The sequence below is a fragment of the Pelecanus crispus genome, chromosome 17 (genome assembly GCF_030463565.1).
Source record: "Pelecanus crispus isolate bPelCri1 chromosome 17, bPelCri1.pri, whole genome shotgun sequence".
In the NCBI taxonomy this organism is placed as follows: domain Eukaryota; kingdom Metazoa; phylum Chordata; class Aves; order Pelecaniformes; family Pelecanidae; genus Pelecanus; species Pelecanus crispus.
This window is the reverse complement of record NC_134659.1, coordinates 9,027,199-9,040,815: the sequence shown is the minus strand read 5'-3', so window position 1 is coordinate 9,040,815 and position 13,617 is coordinate 9,027,199. Positions and strand designations below refer to the sequence as shown.

General features: G+C 44.5%; 1 protein-coding gene across 1 annotated transcript in view; it reads left to right on the top strand.

Annotated features, from left to right (window-relative positions):
• The window catches only part of LGR6 (leucine rich repeat containing G protein-coupled receptor 6), a 151,963-nt gene that overhangs the window by 98,321 nt on the left and 40,025 nt on the right, over window positions 1–13,617 (top strand). The window contains exon 5 of the mRNA XM_075722320.1: window positions 4,891–5,106. Coding sequence (XP_075578435.1) covers window positions 4,891–5,106 — 216 coding nt within the window. The remainder of the gene's footprint in view (window positions 1–4,890; window positions 5,107–13,617) is intronic.

The following is a 13,617-nucleotide window of genomic DNA, read 5'->3' as shown; positions in this document are numbered from 1 at the left end:
GCATTGGCTTATCTTCTGCACACTGGGAAGGAAAAATCTCCCACTCTTGACCTTTTGTCTTTAGAAAAGTCCTTCCCTACCTGTTACATTCCTCCTAGGAATGTTTTTGATGCTAGCCTCATCTCTGAACTGTTCCTGGCAAGGGGGCAAACAATTCCTCCTCAAGCCTTTATCAAATACAGAAAATGCTCAAACAACTAAGTGGCTTTTGAAAGGCATGCTGGGGTCTTAACCCTGCACTCACATGGAGGCTACCTGACATTGTCCTGCCCAAGGAAAGGCTTTCCTTTCCCACCCACACAGGTTCCTTTGGCTCCCCAGAGCTGCCACTGGCTACAGCAGCAGCAAAGGCACCAGCTGGTGGGGCTCAGACACATTTGTATTTGATGCCGACCTGCTCCTCTCACCATGGCTCAGCACAGACTTGAACAGCTGCTCAAAGAACAAAGACGACATAGGCAATGCCTCAGACCAAAAGCCAAGGGACTTTTGACGTTCTTCCCAGGCAGCTCCCTCTCTCCCAATCCCTGTAGTCCCTAAAACAGAAAATGGAGTAAAATCTGAGGTGATTCCAGGCACTTTTAGGACTTTTGGTTGTCATGTTGAAGTCATAGAAATGCCCCATAACTATCAGCAGTAGATGCAGGTCTAAAGCCAGAAGCTGAGACTTTCAAGCAGCTGGTAATTTTCATATGCCGTTGTTCTTGAATGCCCCACTTAAAATCAACTCCTTTTGCCTGCAACAGACAGAACGATGCTCTACAGTGCCTTGCTTGAGCCTGTGAAGTCACTTGGAAATCTTGTCCGTGCAGACATCTGGAGACCTCTCCAGACCGACAGCTCTGCTTCACAGCAGGCGTGAGATGAAGTCCCACTTCTAAGCCATCCAGCAGCTCTGTGAAAGAGGCATCTTCCTCTGTAAGCAACAAATGAGTTAATACTTGCAAGGAAAACCAACTGAGTGATTTGGTGAAATAAAGATTAAAACATCTCCATGGAAGGTGAGGAGCCAGCCCCAGCCTGCGCTGTCCCATTTACCCACTAATCAGCCCAATTATCTTAGGTATAAATCATAACACAAAACACTTACGGAGCCAGAGTCACACACTGAAGAAAGGAGAGAACTGTTGGGTTGGTTTTTGTTTAGTATAATTGATATAATTACTGACAACTCTGTGCCAAGAACTTCAGCTTTTCTCCTTCCAGAAGAGAGTGGAGAGCTGTCTGAAAGCCATAGCAATTAGCAGTCCCCACATGCACAGCTTTTATTAGAAAGAATGCACCTCTATTCCAGAAAGAGCCAGCAACTCCCTGAGGAGCAATTAAACAACCTGGAGACCTTTTGGTACCAGGAACACAGCCATTACTTAGTCCATGTTCCCTGTTGCCTTGTTGATACTGTGAAGGAATCCTGCCCATCATGCTGCATATGAAATGCCTTCACCTGGACACTTCCCTGTTCCTAATTTATCTTCACTAGCTCCAGATAGGCGCATCTTGCTGTGCTGTGGTCCAAGCAGGCTGCTGTTTCTAAGGTTGCTCAGGCCCTTGTCCAGTTCATTGCAAACAGCAGAAAGTCTCCCTTTCACTCCACCAAGGAATCTGGCTGAGGTCTGATTTTCACATTCTGGAGCAGATTAAAGCAGCAATTACATGGCTGGAGCTCACCAACACTCCCCCAAGTATGCTGCTCTCCAGATAGTGTCTCATGGACACCGGCCACACTCATCACAACATGCCATGTTGCCACCAGGCAGCCCCTGCGGAGATGAGGAGACAGAAGACTTGGGGTTCATTTGAGTCTTGCAGAGGTTGCCTCTCATTGACATGGAGCAGAGCCTGGCTTGGAGCTGCAGCATGTCTAAAACTAGTGGCCACCCAGGAGTGTTAACAAACTCCTTAGATGAACCTCAGTTATTGCCCCTGTACTAACCATAAGGATCCACAAAGACAAGCAGGTATCTGAGTACCTCAAAAAAATCCACCAAGGACCCATGGTACCTCACTGGCAGTTCTCTTATACCTACAGACCATAGATGTAAAAAAGTGCCTTTCCTGAGCATACGCTAAATAGCCATGGAGCAAATCCATCAACATTAATAGTTTCCCCAAGACCTGGGGCACCATCACACTGAAACCAAACTCTGTTGTGGCTGACGCCTGTGGCTTCGCCCAGGGGTTCGTGACGAAAGTGGGACATACAGCTAGACAATCATGGGGCCACCATGCTCCCTTGCCACGAACCATCCCTGTCTTGGACAGCTCAGCATGGTGCACCAGCCCGTGGCTCTGTTTTAGCATCTCCATTTCTGAAAGTTTAATTTGGTTTTGAAAAATTATAACTATTCTCAGCGGATATTTTCATTGTCTGTTCTTTAATTAATTAAACTTGAAACAGAGCATTCACTTTAAAACAATTTTCAGTAAACATATAGGAATTTGGATGAAAGAATGTCTCTGAGAAAAGTAAGCAGTACTTCTTTTTCTTTTTTTGAAAGAACAGATTATGATGCCAAAAACTAACACAATTCTTATGCTGAAGAAGGAATGGAAAAATTAAGCAAAGATTAATGTTTCCCACACAAGTTTTAATTTTGGTCAAAAAGTTCTTGTTTGTCAAAAAAAGTTTTGATGAATATTTTCAAATAGAACCTTTAATCTTACCCTGAGCTGTTGCTGTTTGCTTTTCTCCTCTTTATTCTTTGGATTTGTCTTCTCAGGTAGATGAATGAAGCTATGCTCTGATTTGCTTTGCAGCAATGCAAGTGTATTGCAATTTGGAAAAATACATTAATGTGGCAAAATGGGGAGTAATGAAAAAGTTATTTAATCCACCTTGGGGTATCGTTACAGTCTAAGGTGGTGTTGTATCAAGAGTTGTACCCTGCATTTAAAGGACAGTTGTCCAAGGGAGGTCTCAGGAAGGTTTGACTGCACTTCTTGACCAGGTACAAATCTCCAGCTTTGTCCATCTAGGTCAGACCAGCCAGTGCAGGGAATGCTTCTCTCTGTGTCATAGGAAAAGGTCTGTTTCTCAGGATCATCTGAGAATTTCACCCAGGAAATACCACCCCTAGCCCACTGCAGAGACCACAGCTCACACCTGGGGTCTTCCCTGCTCCATGCTCATGATGGGGCATTTGGTCCCCTCCTGCAGGCTCTAAGTTTATTGCAAGGTGCTGGGAAGTGGTTTGTGAACTAGGAAATGTTGTCTGTGCTCTTTGGACAAGGGTCTGGTGCCAGGGGGAAACAGTGTCAACTCCAGTGTTCAACTTTCATCAAAAATATTACTTTATGTAGTCAAAAATACTAATTTCTATACCACATTCCTTTATGGAGGATCGTTGATTTGAGGGCTGGGCCATAACAGTTCTGTTAATGTCCTTCTCTCATGCTTTGATAAGAGACAAAGTGTTTTCTCTTTGCAATTTGAATTCAGATATTTCCTTTCCTTTCCTTTCCTTTCCTTTCCTTTCCTTTCCTTTCCTTTCCTTTCCTTTCCTTTCCTTTCCTTTCCTTTCCTTTCCTTTCCTTTCCTTTCCTTTCCTTTCCTTTCCTTTCCTTTCCTTTCCTTTCCTTTCCTTTCCTTTCCTTTCCTTTCCTTTCCTTTCCTTCCCTTCCCTTCCCTTCCCTTCCCTTCCCTTCCCTTCCCTTCCCTTCCCTTCCCTTCCCTTCCCTTCCCTTCCCTTCCCTTCCCTTCCCTTCCCTTCCCTTCCCTTCCCCTCCCCCTCCCCTCCCCTCCCCTCCCCTCCCCTCCCCTCCCCCTCCTTTCTCCTCTCCTCTCCTCTCCTCTCCTCTCCTCTCCTCTCCTCTCCTCTCCTCTCCTCTCCTCTCCTCTCCTCTCCTCCTCTCCTCTCCTCTCCTGGCCATTGATGGAAATCAGAATTTTCTTTCTCCTTGGTATGATTGGTTCCTGGTATTTCATCCAAATTTGAAGCATTTTCCTCTTACATTTTGATTTTAAAATCTACAGATTACACATTGTATCCTGCTCACCATTGCTGAAAAAAGAGATCTTTAAAAGACATGATTCTCAAACCTAGTTTTTTAACTTTTTTTTTCATAAGCTTAATATTTTTGGGCTTCTCATTCTGTTTTGGAACAAAAACAAGTCTTAAAAATTAAAGTTTCTCACCAAATTAAACCCCAGATTCAACTGCCTTAAGGTTTCCATGATTATAAAAGAAAAAAAAAAAAAAGCAATTGGCAAATCAAGGAGAAAGAAAGGCCTGAACATGTGTGATACAGAGAGGGCAGGCTTAATTCCTGCACAATGACATATGGTCTGACTCGTTCACGGTACTTCTGCAGGTAGCTCTGGCTGGTCGGATCAAACGCAGGTTCCAAAGCAGTCCCAATGCATACTTTGCATTTCCAGACAAATCCTTTTCTTCTGGAACAAGGCTTTGGCCACATGGCTTGCCCACAGCAGTGGGTCTGAGCGGGCTGTGGGGTACCCCAAATAGGGCTGTGCCTCTGCAGATCGGCTCAGGCAGATCCACAGCAAGCCCAGCCCCAGGGGATGCAGCTTTGATGCTCATTTTTAAGGGGGTGCCTGCAAGCCACAGCTGGCCAGTGTCCATCTGGTGGGTCCATGTGAAAGGACTTAGCCAAAGCACTTTTTTTAAGATGCTGCCATCAGTTGGCATAACTAGCTGGCCATCAAGAAGGGGTCATCAGCTGGCAGTGGACAAACAACTCCAAGCACAGACAGGAACCTTGCACCAGGACCTCCTTATGCTAATCACTATTTACAGCCTAATCCAATCTCCCTGGCCATCAATCCATCCCGCCTCAGCATCAAAACTCCCTTTGCATAACACTGTGGGTACGTAAAGCAATGCTAGATCCATCTCTCACTTATCCCCACCCTGTTTCTTTCCCACTCAGACGCCTGGATGCAAACCTTATCTCTGTGGTGCCCGAGAAGAGCTTTGAGGGGCTGCTCTCCTTGCGTCACCTGTGGCTGGACGATAATGCCCTGACGGAGATCCCTGTCCAAGCTCTGAACCACCTGCCAGCGCTGCAAGCCATGACCCTGGCTCTCAACCAGATCTGGCACATTCCCGATTATGCCTTCCAGAACCTCAGCAGCCTCGTGGTGCTGTAAGCCTTCTCTGCTTGTTACTCCCTCGCAGCCACAACATCCTCCGGCTGGGACAAGGTTTTGACTGTGCCTGGCAAATGGGGTCCTCCTACTTTGGGAAGACCTGGTGGTCGCTCCCCAGGAGCAGCTTTTTGCTGCAGGGACAGCAGGCAGAGGTTTTGTTTAGGATAGTCAAGGAATTCCTGCCATTTGATATTAAATGCTAAAATTGCCTCTTTTGATTTTTTTAATATTTTCCCCACTTTTCACTGAAGAGCCAAAAAGTTCCCCAATATCATTCAAAAAATGCCTTGCATTTTAAAAAAAACCCAGTACCTGGAAACAAAAAGCAGATTTTTTTTCCCTGAAGATTCAAGCAACAAAAAGCTTCTCATTTCTATTTCCCGCTCCAACCCCTGTGTTAAAACTACAGGAATTTCTATCAACATGGAAAAAAAAAGAATATTGCAACAACCTGCAGTCAGGTCAAAAAGCACTTTTTTTTTCTCGGAAAACATGCCAAGAAAACTTTTTCGCCAAATATGATTTTGAACGAAAGGTCTAACCTCAACACCTTGTCCAAGCCTGTGCTTGCTTATTTGCATGACTGTGTTATATATGCAGATTAATTATTTTCTTTGCGGTGATCACAACCCCATGGTGCATGTTGTTGTCCGGTTCACGTTATAAACTTTTTACTAACGGTGTTCAGAGCAATGTAGAGAATGGTGTTGCTCTCAGAGGGTACCTGGTCCGGGAGGGAAACATTTACTTCATGAGCAGTGAGACACACTAAAACACTCTGCAGCCTGTAATCAGAAAGCAAACTGATTGGAAGTGGAAGTTACATCAGGAGGTGCATCCTTTCAATCAACAGAGGCTTGTATATTATCTAGCTTTTAAAGGGAAGTTTACATGTGCAAATTAGCTAGTCATTACTTTTTTGGTGTTGATTAGCAAGTTCAGGTGTGACTGCCAATTACTTTAGAGATCCTGTATCTACATAAAATGCTACGTTTTAGTTTGGTAATACTATACCAGGATGTTAAGTAACCTCAGCATGTGGTGCCTTAGTGAAAGTTTACCAATTATTTCACTTTCAAAATTTAAAGTGTTTACTGAAGCCATTTAGCATAGAAAGTGCTTGGACAAAGCACAGTCCAGAGTCTTACTAAGCATCAACTTCAGCTGTTCAGACAAAGTGTAAAGGCTTATTTAGGAGAAATGCTAAAAGCAACTTTAGAAATGTCAAATAAGTAGTTTTCACCCACAATAGTGCTCATTCTACAAGGCATCCCATGACCATCATAATGCAACCACTTCACTCAGCTTTAATAGCTAGCAGGGAGGGTGAGCTGACATTTGGGTTTTTATTTCAGTCTCAAAAGCATGCTGCTTTCATTCTGGCTTATCCCATACTTTGGGTGAGAAGCAACTCCTTAATTAAACAGGCAAGCTCAAGAAATAAAAGTCATTGACCATTAGGTCACAAGGGAGAGAATAATGTCCCACCACAGACAATTGGAAGGGAACACATGTGTGATCCTGCCAGGCGCTGTGGGACATGATGCTAAATTTTTGTGGGATCACAAGTGTTTGGCAGAACTGGCCCCATAAATCTTTCCTATGCTTCCATGCATACCCTTGTCAGTGCGCAGCCAGTGGAAAGTCATCCTGTGTTCTTCCTGCGCCCCTACCAGAGATGTTTCCCTGCTTCAGACTCACCCACCAAGCTGAGAAGCACACGCTCCCAAAAGCCAGCCGAGCTAGGCAGTAAAGCTTGCAAGGAAACTTTCCCTACCAGGATGCAGATGATAAATATGTGCATTCCTCTGGAAGTGTCTGAATTTGCACGTAGATTGAGAAGAGCTGGCTGCTACCATAAACATCCGGAAACTTCTAGCCTGAGAGGTATTAAAATGAGCACCTGGAGGAGGAGAGCCAAGGGCAGATGTGGAGGAGCACAGGGGAATCTCTCATATACAGCCTGATTAATACTCATGGACACGGCTGACCAAGGCTGAGGGCATGACCTTCCCAGGTGCAGAGATGTGCTTTTCCTCCTCCACACACCTTGGGCCTTTGGGGCAGATGTGGGTGATCATCCAGCACTGACACAAAGCACCAACATCAGAATATACAAGCCTCAATCTGGAACAAGTTAAGGGGTTCAGTCTCTGCTAATAAATTACACGTCTGTTGAGGAATTCCCTGATCTTATTCCCACCTATTGCTGCTACAGGTTTCTAACTAGGGCTGCAGGGTGTTCAGTAAGCAAAGCCTCATATAAATCACTCATGATGAAATCTATGAGTCTCGGTAATTGGCACCATCCTTTCCCCAGCTTTGATAACAAGGGCTTCATGTGCTGTGATGTTGGCACTGTGTTGCTGATGGCAGAAGGGAGATGACTTGTTTGATCAGGATGGCTCATGGGAATGGGATACTGAAGATCTTACCTCCCAGTTTGCTCTATTCAGGACAGAATGTGTCTTAGCATCTACAAGCAGATAGTCCTGAGTATTTTTCAGCTAATGATTCGTGTGAATCAAAGGGTTTTTTACAAAAAGTATCTTCTTTCTTGTGCATAAAAGATTTTTCATTTAGAAGCAAGCATCTGAAATCCCCATGCTGCTGTGCCAGCAGGCTGATAAAGTGCATGACAGCACTTTATCTGTTAGTGTCCCTCATCTCCTCTGTTGGCTGAATTCAGCAGAAGTCAACTCCCAAACCAGGAATCACAGCACCTCTTTCAGTCTCAGTCCCCAGAGAGACCTGCTAGCCCTGAGGTAAATTCTCACATAAACAACTTGGGAACCATAGCCAGGAATTCCCCCAACACCACAGTCATGTGCCTGCTGCCACATCTCTGAAATGGGCTGCAGTTCCCTTCTTTCCTGGTGTCACCAAAGGAGCTGTGAGTGCTCTCAGCAGAGATGCTAGGATGTGAATGGGACACAGAGTCAGGGTGCCCTCTCCTACACTGGCCAGGCAATAGAGAGGTTTGCTCTGCAGCCCTGCAATGATGGACCTGGCTAGAGAAAGTCTTTGGGCAGTTTTACTTTCATCACAGGGCAGGGAATCCCTTAAGTTAGAGCACACGAGGTCAAAACCCAGATCCTTCTCTGTTTGGGTCCACAGGGAGCCTTAGCTGCTGGAAACTCTGCTGACTCAACCATTCCTGCAATGCTGAACAACCTGCTGTCAAAAGGACCCAGAATTTGATGCTTCATATGGAGTGAGCTTGGAGCCAGTGAGACAACTTGGCCCCATAATGCAAAAAAGATGCTCCACTCCTCTTACCTGCCCCTGTCCCTTGTCTGCCTGCACACAAGTCTTTCAAAAACAAGGACTCTGGGAAAGTTGTTTTCATGCCACTACCAGTTAGTTTTGCTTAACGCCCCCTAAGTCTTGCACTCTGTCTCTACTTCCTCTGTGCCATCTCTGTATTTGATACTGTCTGTCATACCCTTCTCTCATTGTGGCTTTTCCAGTCTCCATCCAGTTACCTCTTTTGCAATCAGAAGTTAGTCTACGCATCACACTTGTTTATTCCTCTGCACCTTTGAGGTGGAGAGACCAGAACCGCACACTGTAGCAAAGACAAAAATCAACGAGTTTATACAATGGCATAATGCTGTTCTGTATCCCATTTTCTCTTTTCTAGTCATTCCTATCATTTGATTTTCTTTTTTGACAGCTACTAAACACCAAGAGCTCCTTCCTGTAGATATATGTGTCTAGAAAGCTGCCTGGCTGAAAAGGACCTGAGGGTGCTGGTTGACAGCTGGCTGAACATGAGCCAGCAGTGTGCACAGGTAGCCAAGGCGGCCAACAGCATCCTGACTTGTATCAGGAATAGTGTGGCCAGCAGGAGCAGGGAGGTGATTGTCCCCTGGACTCGGCGCTGGTGAAGCCGCCCCTGGAATCCTGTGTCCAGTTTTGGGCCCCTCAATACAAGAAGGACATTGAGGTGCTGGAGCATGTTCAGAGAAGGGCAAGGAAGCTGGTGAAGGATCTGGAGCACAGGGCTGATGAGGAGCGGCTGAGGGAACTGGGATTGTTTAGCCTGGAGAAGAGGAGGCTGAGGAGAGACCTTATCGCTCTCTACAACTACCTGCAAGGAGGTTGTAGTGAGGTGGGTGTTGGTCTCTTCTCCCAAGTAGCTAGTGATAGGATGAGAGGAAATGGGCTCAAGCTGCACCAGGGGAGGTTTAGATTGGATATTAGGAAAAATTTCTTCACAGAACGAGTGGTCAAGCATTGGAACAGGCTGCTCAGAGAGGTGGTGGAGTCACCATCCCTGGAGGTGTTCAAAAAACAGGTAGACGTGGCACTCTGGGCATGGTGGTGTTGGGTTGATGGTTGGACTGATGATCTTAGAGGTCCATCCCAATCTTAATGATTCCTAGTTTTTACTTTCATTATAAATAATCCAGCCACCAAGCCAGGAAACATGAAATCACTACTATACCCTTAATTGGTTTAGTGGTGGACTTGGTAATGTTAGGTTAATGGTTGGACTGGATGATCTTAAAGGTCTTTTCCAACCTAAACGATTCTGATTCTATGATATCTAAGAGCCCATTACTGCATATGCTCATATAAGACTCTTTTTTCCCCCTTTACATCACTTTACATTCATGCAACCTGAATTTCAGCTGAAGTTTTATTGTTGAGGATAAGCCACTCACCTGCAAGTGCTTCCCTCCTACATCACCCAGCAAGATCTTCCAACTGAATGTGTCAAGATCTGAAGACAGTAAATTAAGTATATTTAGTAGAATTTCTCTTTCTTACAGTTTTTATCATGTAAGGGCATGATGCGGCTCTCTAACAACATGGTTTAGTGACTAGAGGAGAAAACTAATTTCCAAGACTCTGGGTTCCCATTCCCATTTTGGTCCTTGTTCTGGTGTTACTCTGGCCAAAACTTTCAAAAGGGACCACTGATTTTCAGTTTCCTCCCTGCCTGGGAGCAAACATCAAACAACTCATCCCTGCTTTCCAGGGCAACTGAGCACCAGTAGTTTCAGCTGACATCTGTGGGACTCAGCTCCCCGGCACAACAAACTCCAGTCTGTTAGATCAGTGTCAGGATGAACCTGTGCATCTCTACCTTCACTTGTACAAGGGAGTTAAGTCCCTCTCTGAGAAGTTCTTGGGAACCTCGGTGTTAGCATGTGCAATTCATTATTACTAAGAACAATATCGCCTGGAACATCTGGGTCCCATTCATGGGCCTTTTAATTTGCAAAAGTGTCTTTTCTTTCTGAGGAACGAGCATGCTGCCTTGGCAAAAGTGAGTTTCCCTCTCCAACACTTGAGGAAGAAGCGAATAGCACTCCAACACACTCCTGACAATGTCACTTCTGATCAAGTTTTATTCTTCACCAGACAAGTCTCATGCTTGTCCTTCACTGCCAGAAATAATCCATAGGAATCTGCACCATTTATGATTTAGGTTTCTCTACTTATCCATGACCAAATTGAAGAAAAGGACAATTTTGCCACAATAGAGCTGGAAATTCATCATGGCAATGGCTGGTCCAGTGGAAGAATTCATATCATGTCAGATTTGAACTTGGTTCAAATCATCTAATGCAAATAACTGATGGAAAATGTTTGCATTTGTCCTTTTTGAGAAGAAAAAATGAAGTCATTAGAAATGAAAGCAATGGAGAATCCTCCACTTCTCTTTGTAGTTTGTTCCAGTGGTTAATCATCTTTAGTGTTAACAAAAAAAAAAAAAAGTATTCATATTTCCCATTTGAATTTTCTTTGGCTTTGACTTCAGACATTTGTTCTTATTATACTTTTCTCCACTAAATCACAGAACCATTTCAGTACCCATTTTCTAACTAGGAAGAATCCTATACATTATGAGGCACTCATCCCCTTGATCCTATTTTTAATAAGCTAAGTAGATTGAGTTCTCTAAGTCTCCATCCTAATTTTTTCAAGCTCTTGGATCATTTTTATTGCTCTTCTGTGCACCCATTCCAAATTATCAACATACAGTTAACAATGTGGGTACCAGAAATACATTTATCCTTCCAGAGGATATAATCTAATATAATTGTAATATAATTTCCCTTTCCTTACAGTCTACTCTCTTGTTCATGCAGACGAGGACCTTCATTGAACTAGTATTTAGCACATTAGCTCAACCTGCTTTCCCTTGTGTGTAAGACAAATTGACAGAGGTGTCCTGTCCCCTTGGAGGTGGCATTTCCAGAGTTGGAGCTCACAGCACTAATGCCTGTGTTGGACTGTCTTTCACTTCAGTACAAGACTGTTCTCCAGGATCTTTTAATCCACTAGAAAAATATATAGAAAAGGGAGTGAAATGAAAATGAAACAAATTCTACTAGGAGTGCTGCAGGGATGACTTGGAAAAAAAACATTTATGCCCAATTTGTGATAAGAAATTATAGGCAAGGACAGAAAATCTTCCTTCTAGAAACTGCTGTGCACTTTTTTTGTGGGGCACAAATGAAAAAAGCAAAGGGAGATACATAGATCTCAAAGTTCATTGATCTTACTGAGGACAGTGGTGGATACTAGCTCCAATAGCAAGGGCTTAAGGGCTTCTAATGTTTTTGCATCACAAGAGGGTTGTTTATAGCTCAGAACCAAGTATCTCGAGCTGCTATCAAACCAGCTGTAATTTACAGGGCAGAATATAACGTCGTGTGGGCTGAGCTCAAATTGACAAACACTGGAGATGTTGCAATTCCACTTGTTAAAATTTGTTTACCAGTGGAGAAAAAAAGGCAGGATGGAAGAAAGGAACATCTTTTCAAGTGTTTACCTTTCCAGCTCTCTTGTTTCTATTATTGCCATGTGGTTGGGTAGCAACTCTAGAGTTCAACTTGGACAGCAAATTTTTTTATAACTCTCTTTTTCAGTTGGTCATAATTTTCTCACCAACAAAGAACTTCCTTCTGATGATTTTCATTACTCTGACTCCAAACAAAGCATTTTAGAGCCAAATATAAACACAGCAGGTGATTGCTTTTCTATTCCGTCTCCTTGCCTAACTCGAGTGATAGTAGTCAGCTGCTCAGCATGTCTGAGCTTAGACAACGTGTCCTGTTGTACCACCCCGACAAAGCTCCAAGGAGCTCATGTCTTCCCCAGCATTCAGCATTTTCTTTCTCCACACGCTGTCTCCCTGCAGCAGACAGAGGTATGGGGCAAGCGGTTCCTGTGGTACCTTTTGCTGCGATTACAGAGCAACTCCAGATCCAAACCTTTGATTTGCCAAATGCAGTATCCGGTACTCAAAGGGACCCAAAATTGTTGGCACCATCTTGCACTGGAAGTGCCAAGTGAAGTAAGGACAACATGATCTGAAGCTTTCCCATAATATCTGGTAGAGGAAACCATTTGGACTTGAACTTCTTTTCTTGTGACGAAGAGAAATTTCTCCTGTAAAATTCTGATTTTGATCTCAGCTTCTTTTCTCCTCTAAGAGTCACAATCAAACCAAGTTTTCTTGCAGGCAACTTCCTTTCCTTTTTTCCCATTTGCTTAAAGAGCAAACATATTTTATCACACATCTTTCCCCTCCCTTCCTCTTCCTCTGAAATGTTTGTATGTTCTCATCCCAACAACAAACATCCGGCTTGGGCTGGTTTCTGTTTTGCAAGCCCCTACCAAACTGCCCTAGAGCCTGGCTGTTCCTCCACTCCCAGCTCCCTCCTGTTTTACTCTAGAATATTTGGCAGTCGGAGCTGCCTGTGCTCAGCCAAGCTGCTCACACTTGAATCCAGGTGGAGTGAGAAATTTTTCAAGCTGAGACAGATTTAGATCAAGCAGCAAATAACGAAAAAGTCATTGATCCACCTGCCAGTGTGGAGTCTCCCCCAGGCTCTTGGAAGGAGGCAGCAGTGTTGGACAAAGGCTGGTGCATCTCTGAGCATGGGCAAGGAGAAAAGGATCCCAAAGGCAGTGTGACAGCAGGGTAACCACATGGCACTCTCTGTTAAAGGAGAACCTGAACTGTAAAATGAACTGATAGAGAAACCTACCCTTACAGAGACCAAAGAGGGTATCCTGCCCCAGAGGACCTTACCTCCTCAGCAGGCATTTCTCTGCACAGACAATCCCTGTGCAAGCATGGACATCACTAATGTGCTTAAGTGCAGGCTGGTAGAAGTGCAGGCTGGGCAGCAGTGGGTTGTCTTCTCCTGGTTTTCAGCAGACTTTCCTTAGACTGCTCCAAGGTCTGTCCGTATGGAATTCAAGGTGCCCTTGAGTGGGATTTCAGAGGGAGGTGCACAATGAGCCATGTGGCTCCCACCAGCTGTAAAAGAAGCCCAGTGGCTAAAACACTCAGATGTGCACATGCACACACAGTCTCTGACAGTTGGAGAGGAGGAATCCAGGAATTAATGTCTTGGGTTTGCCAAAAAACTGAGACATGGAGGTAAGAGGCCCATGGAAACAGACAATGCAGCAAGTGGGACTCCAGGGGAACTTATCATCTATGGAGCTTCCAAGGCAAAAACACCCCAGGTGAATTT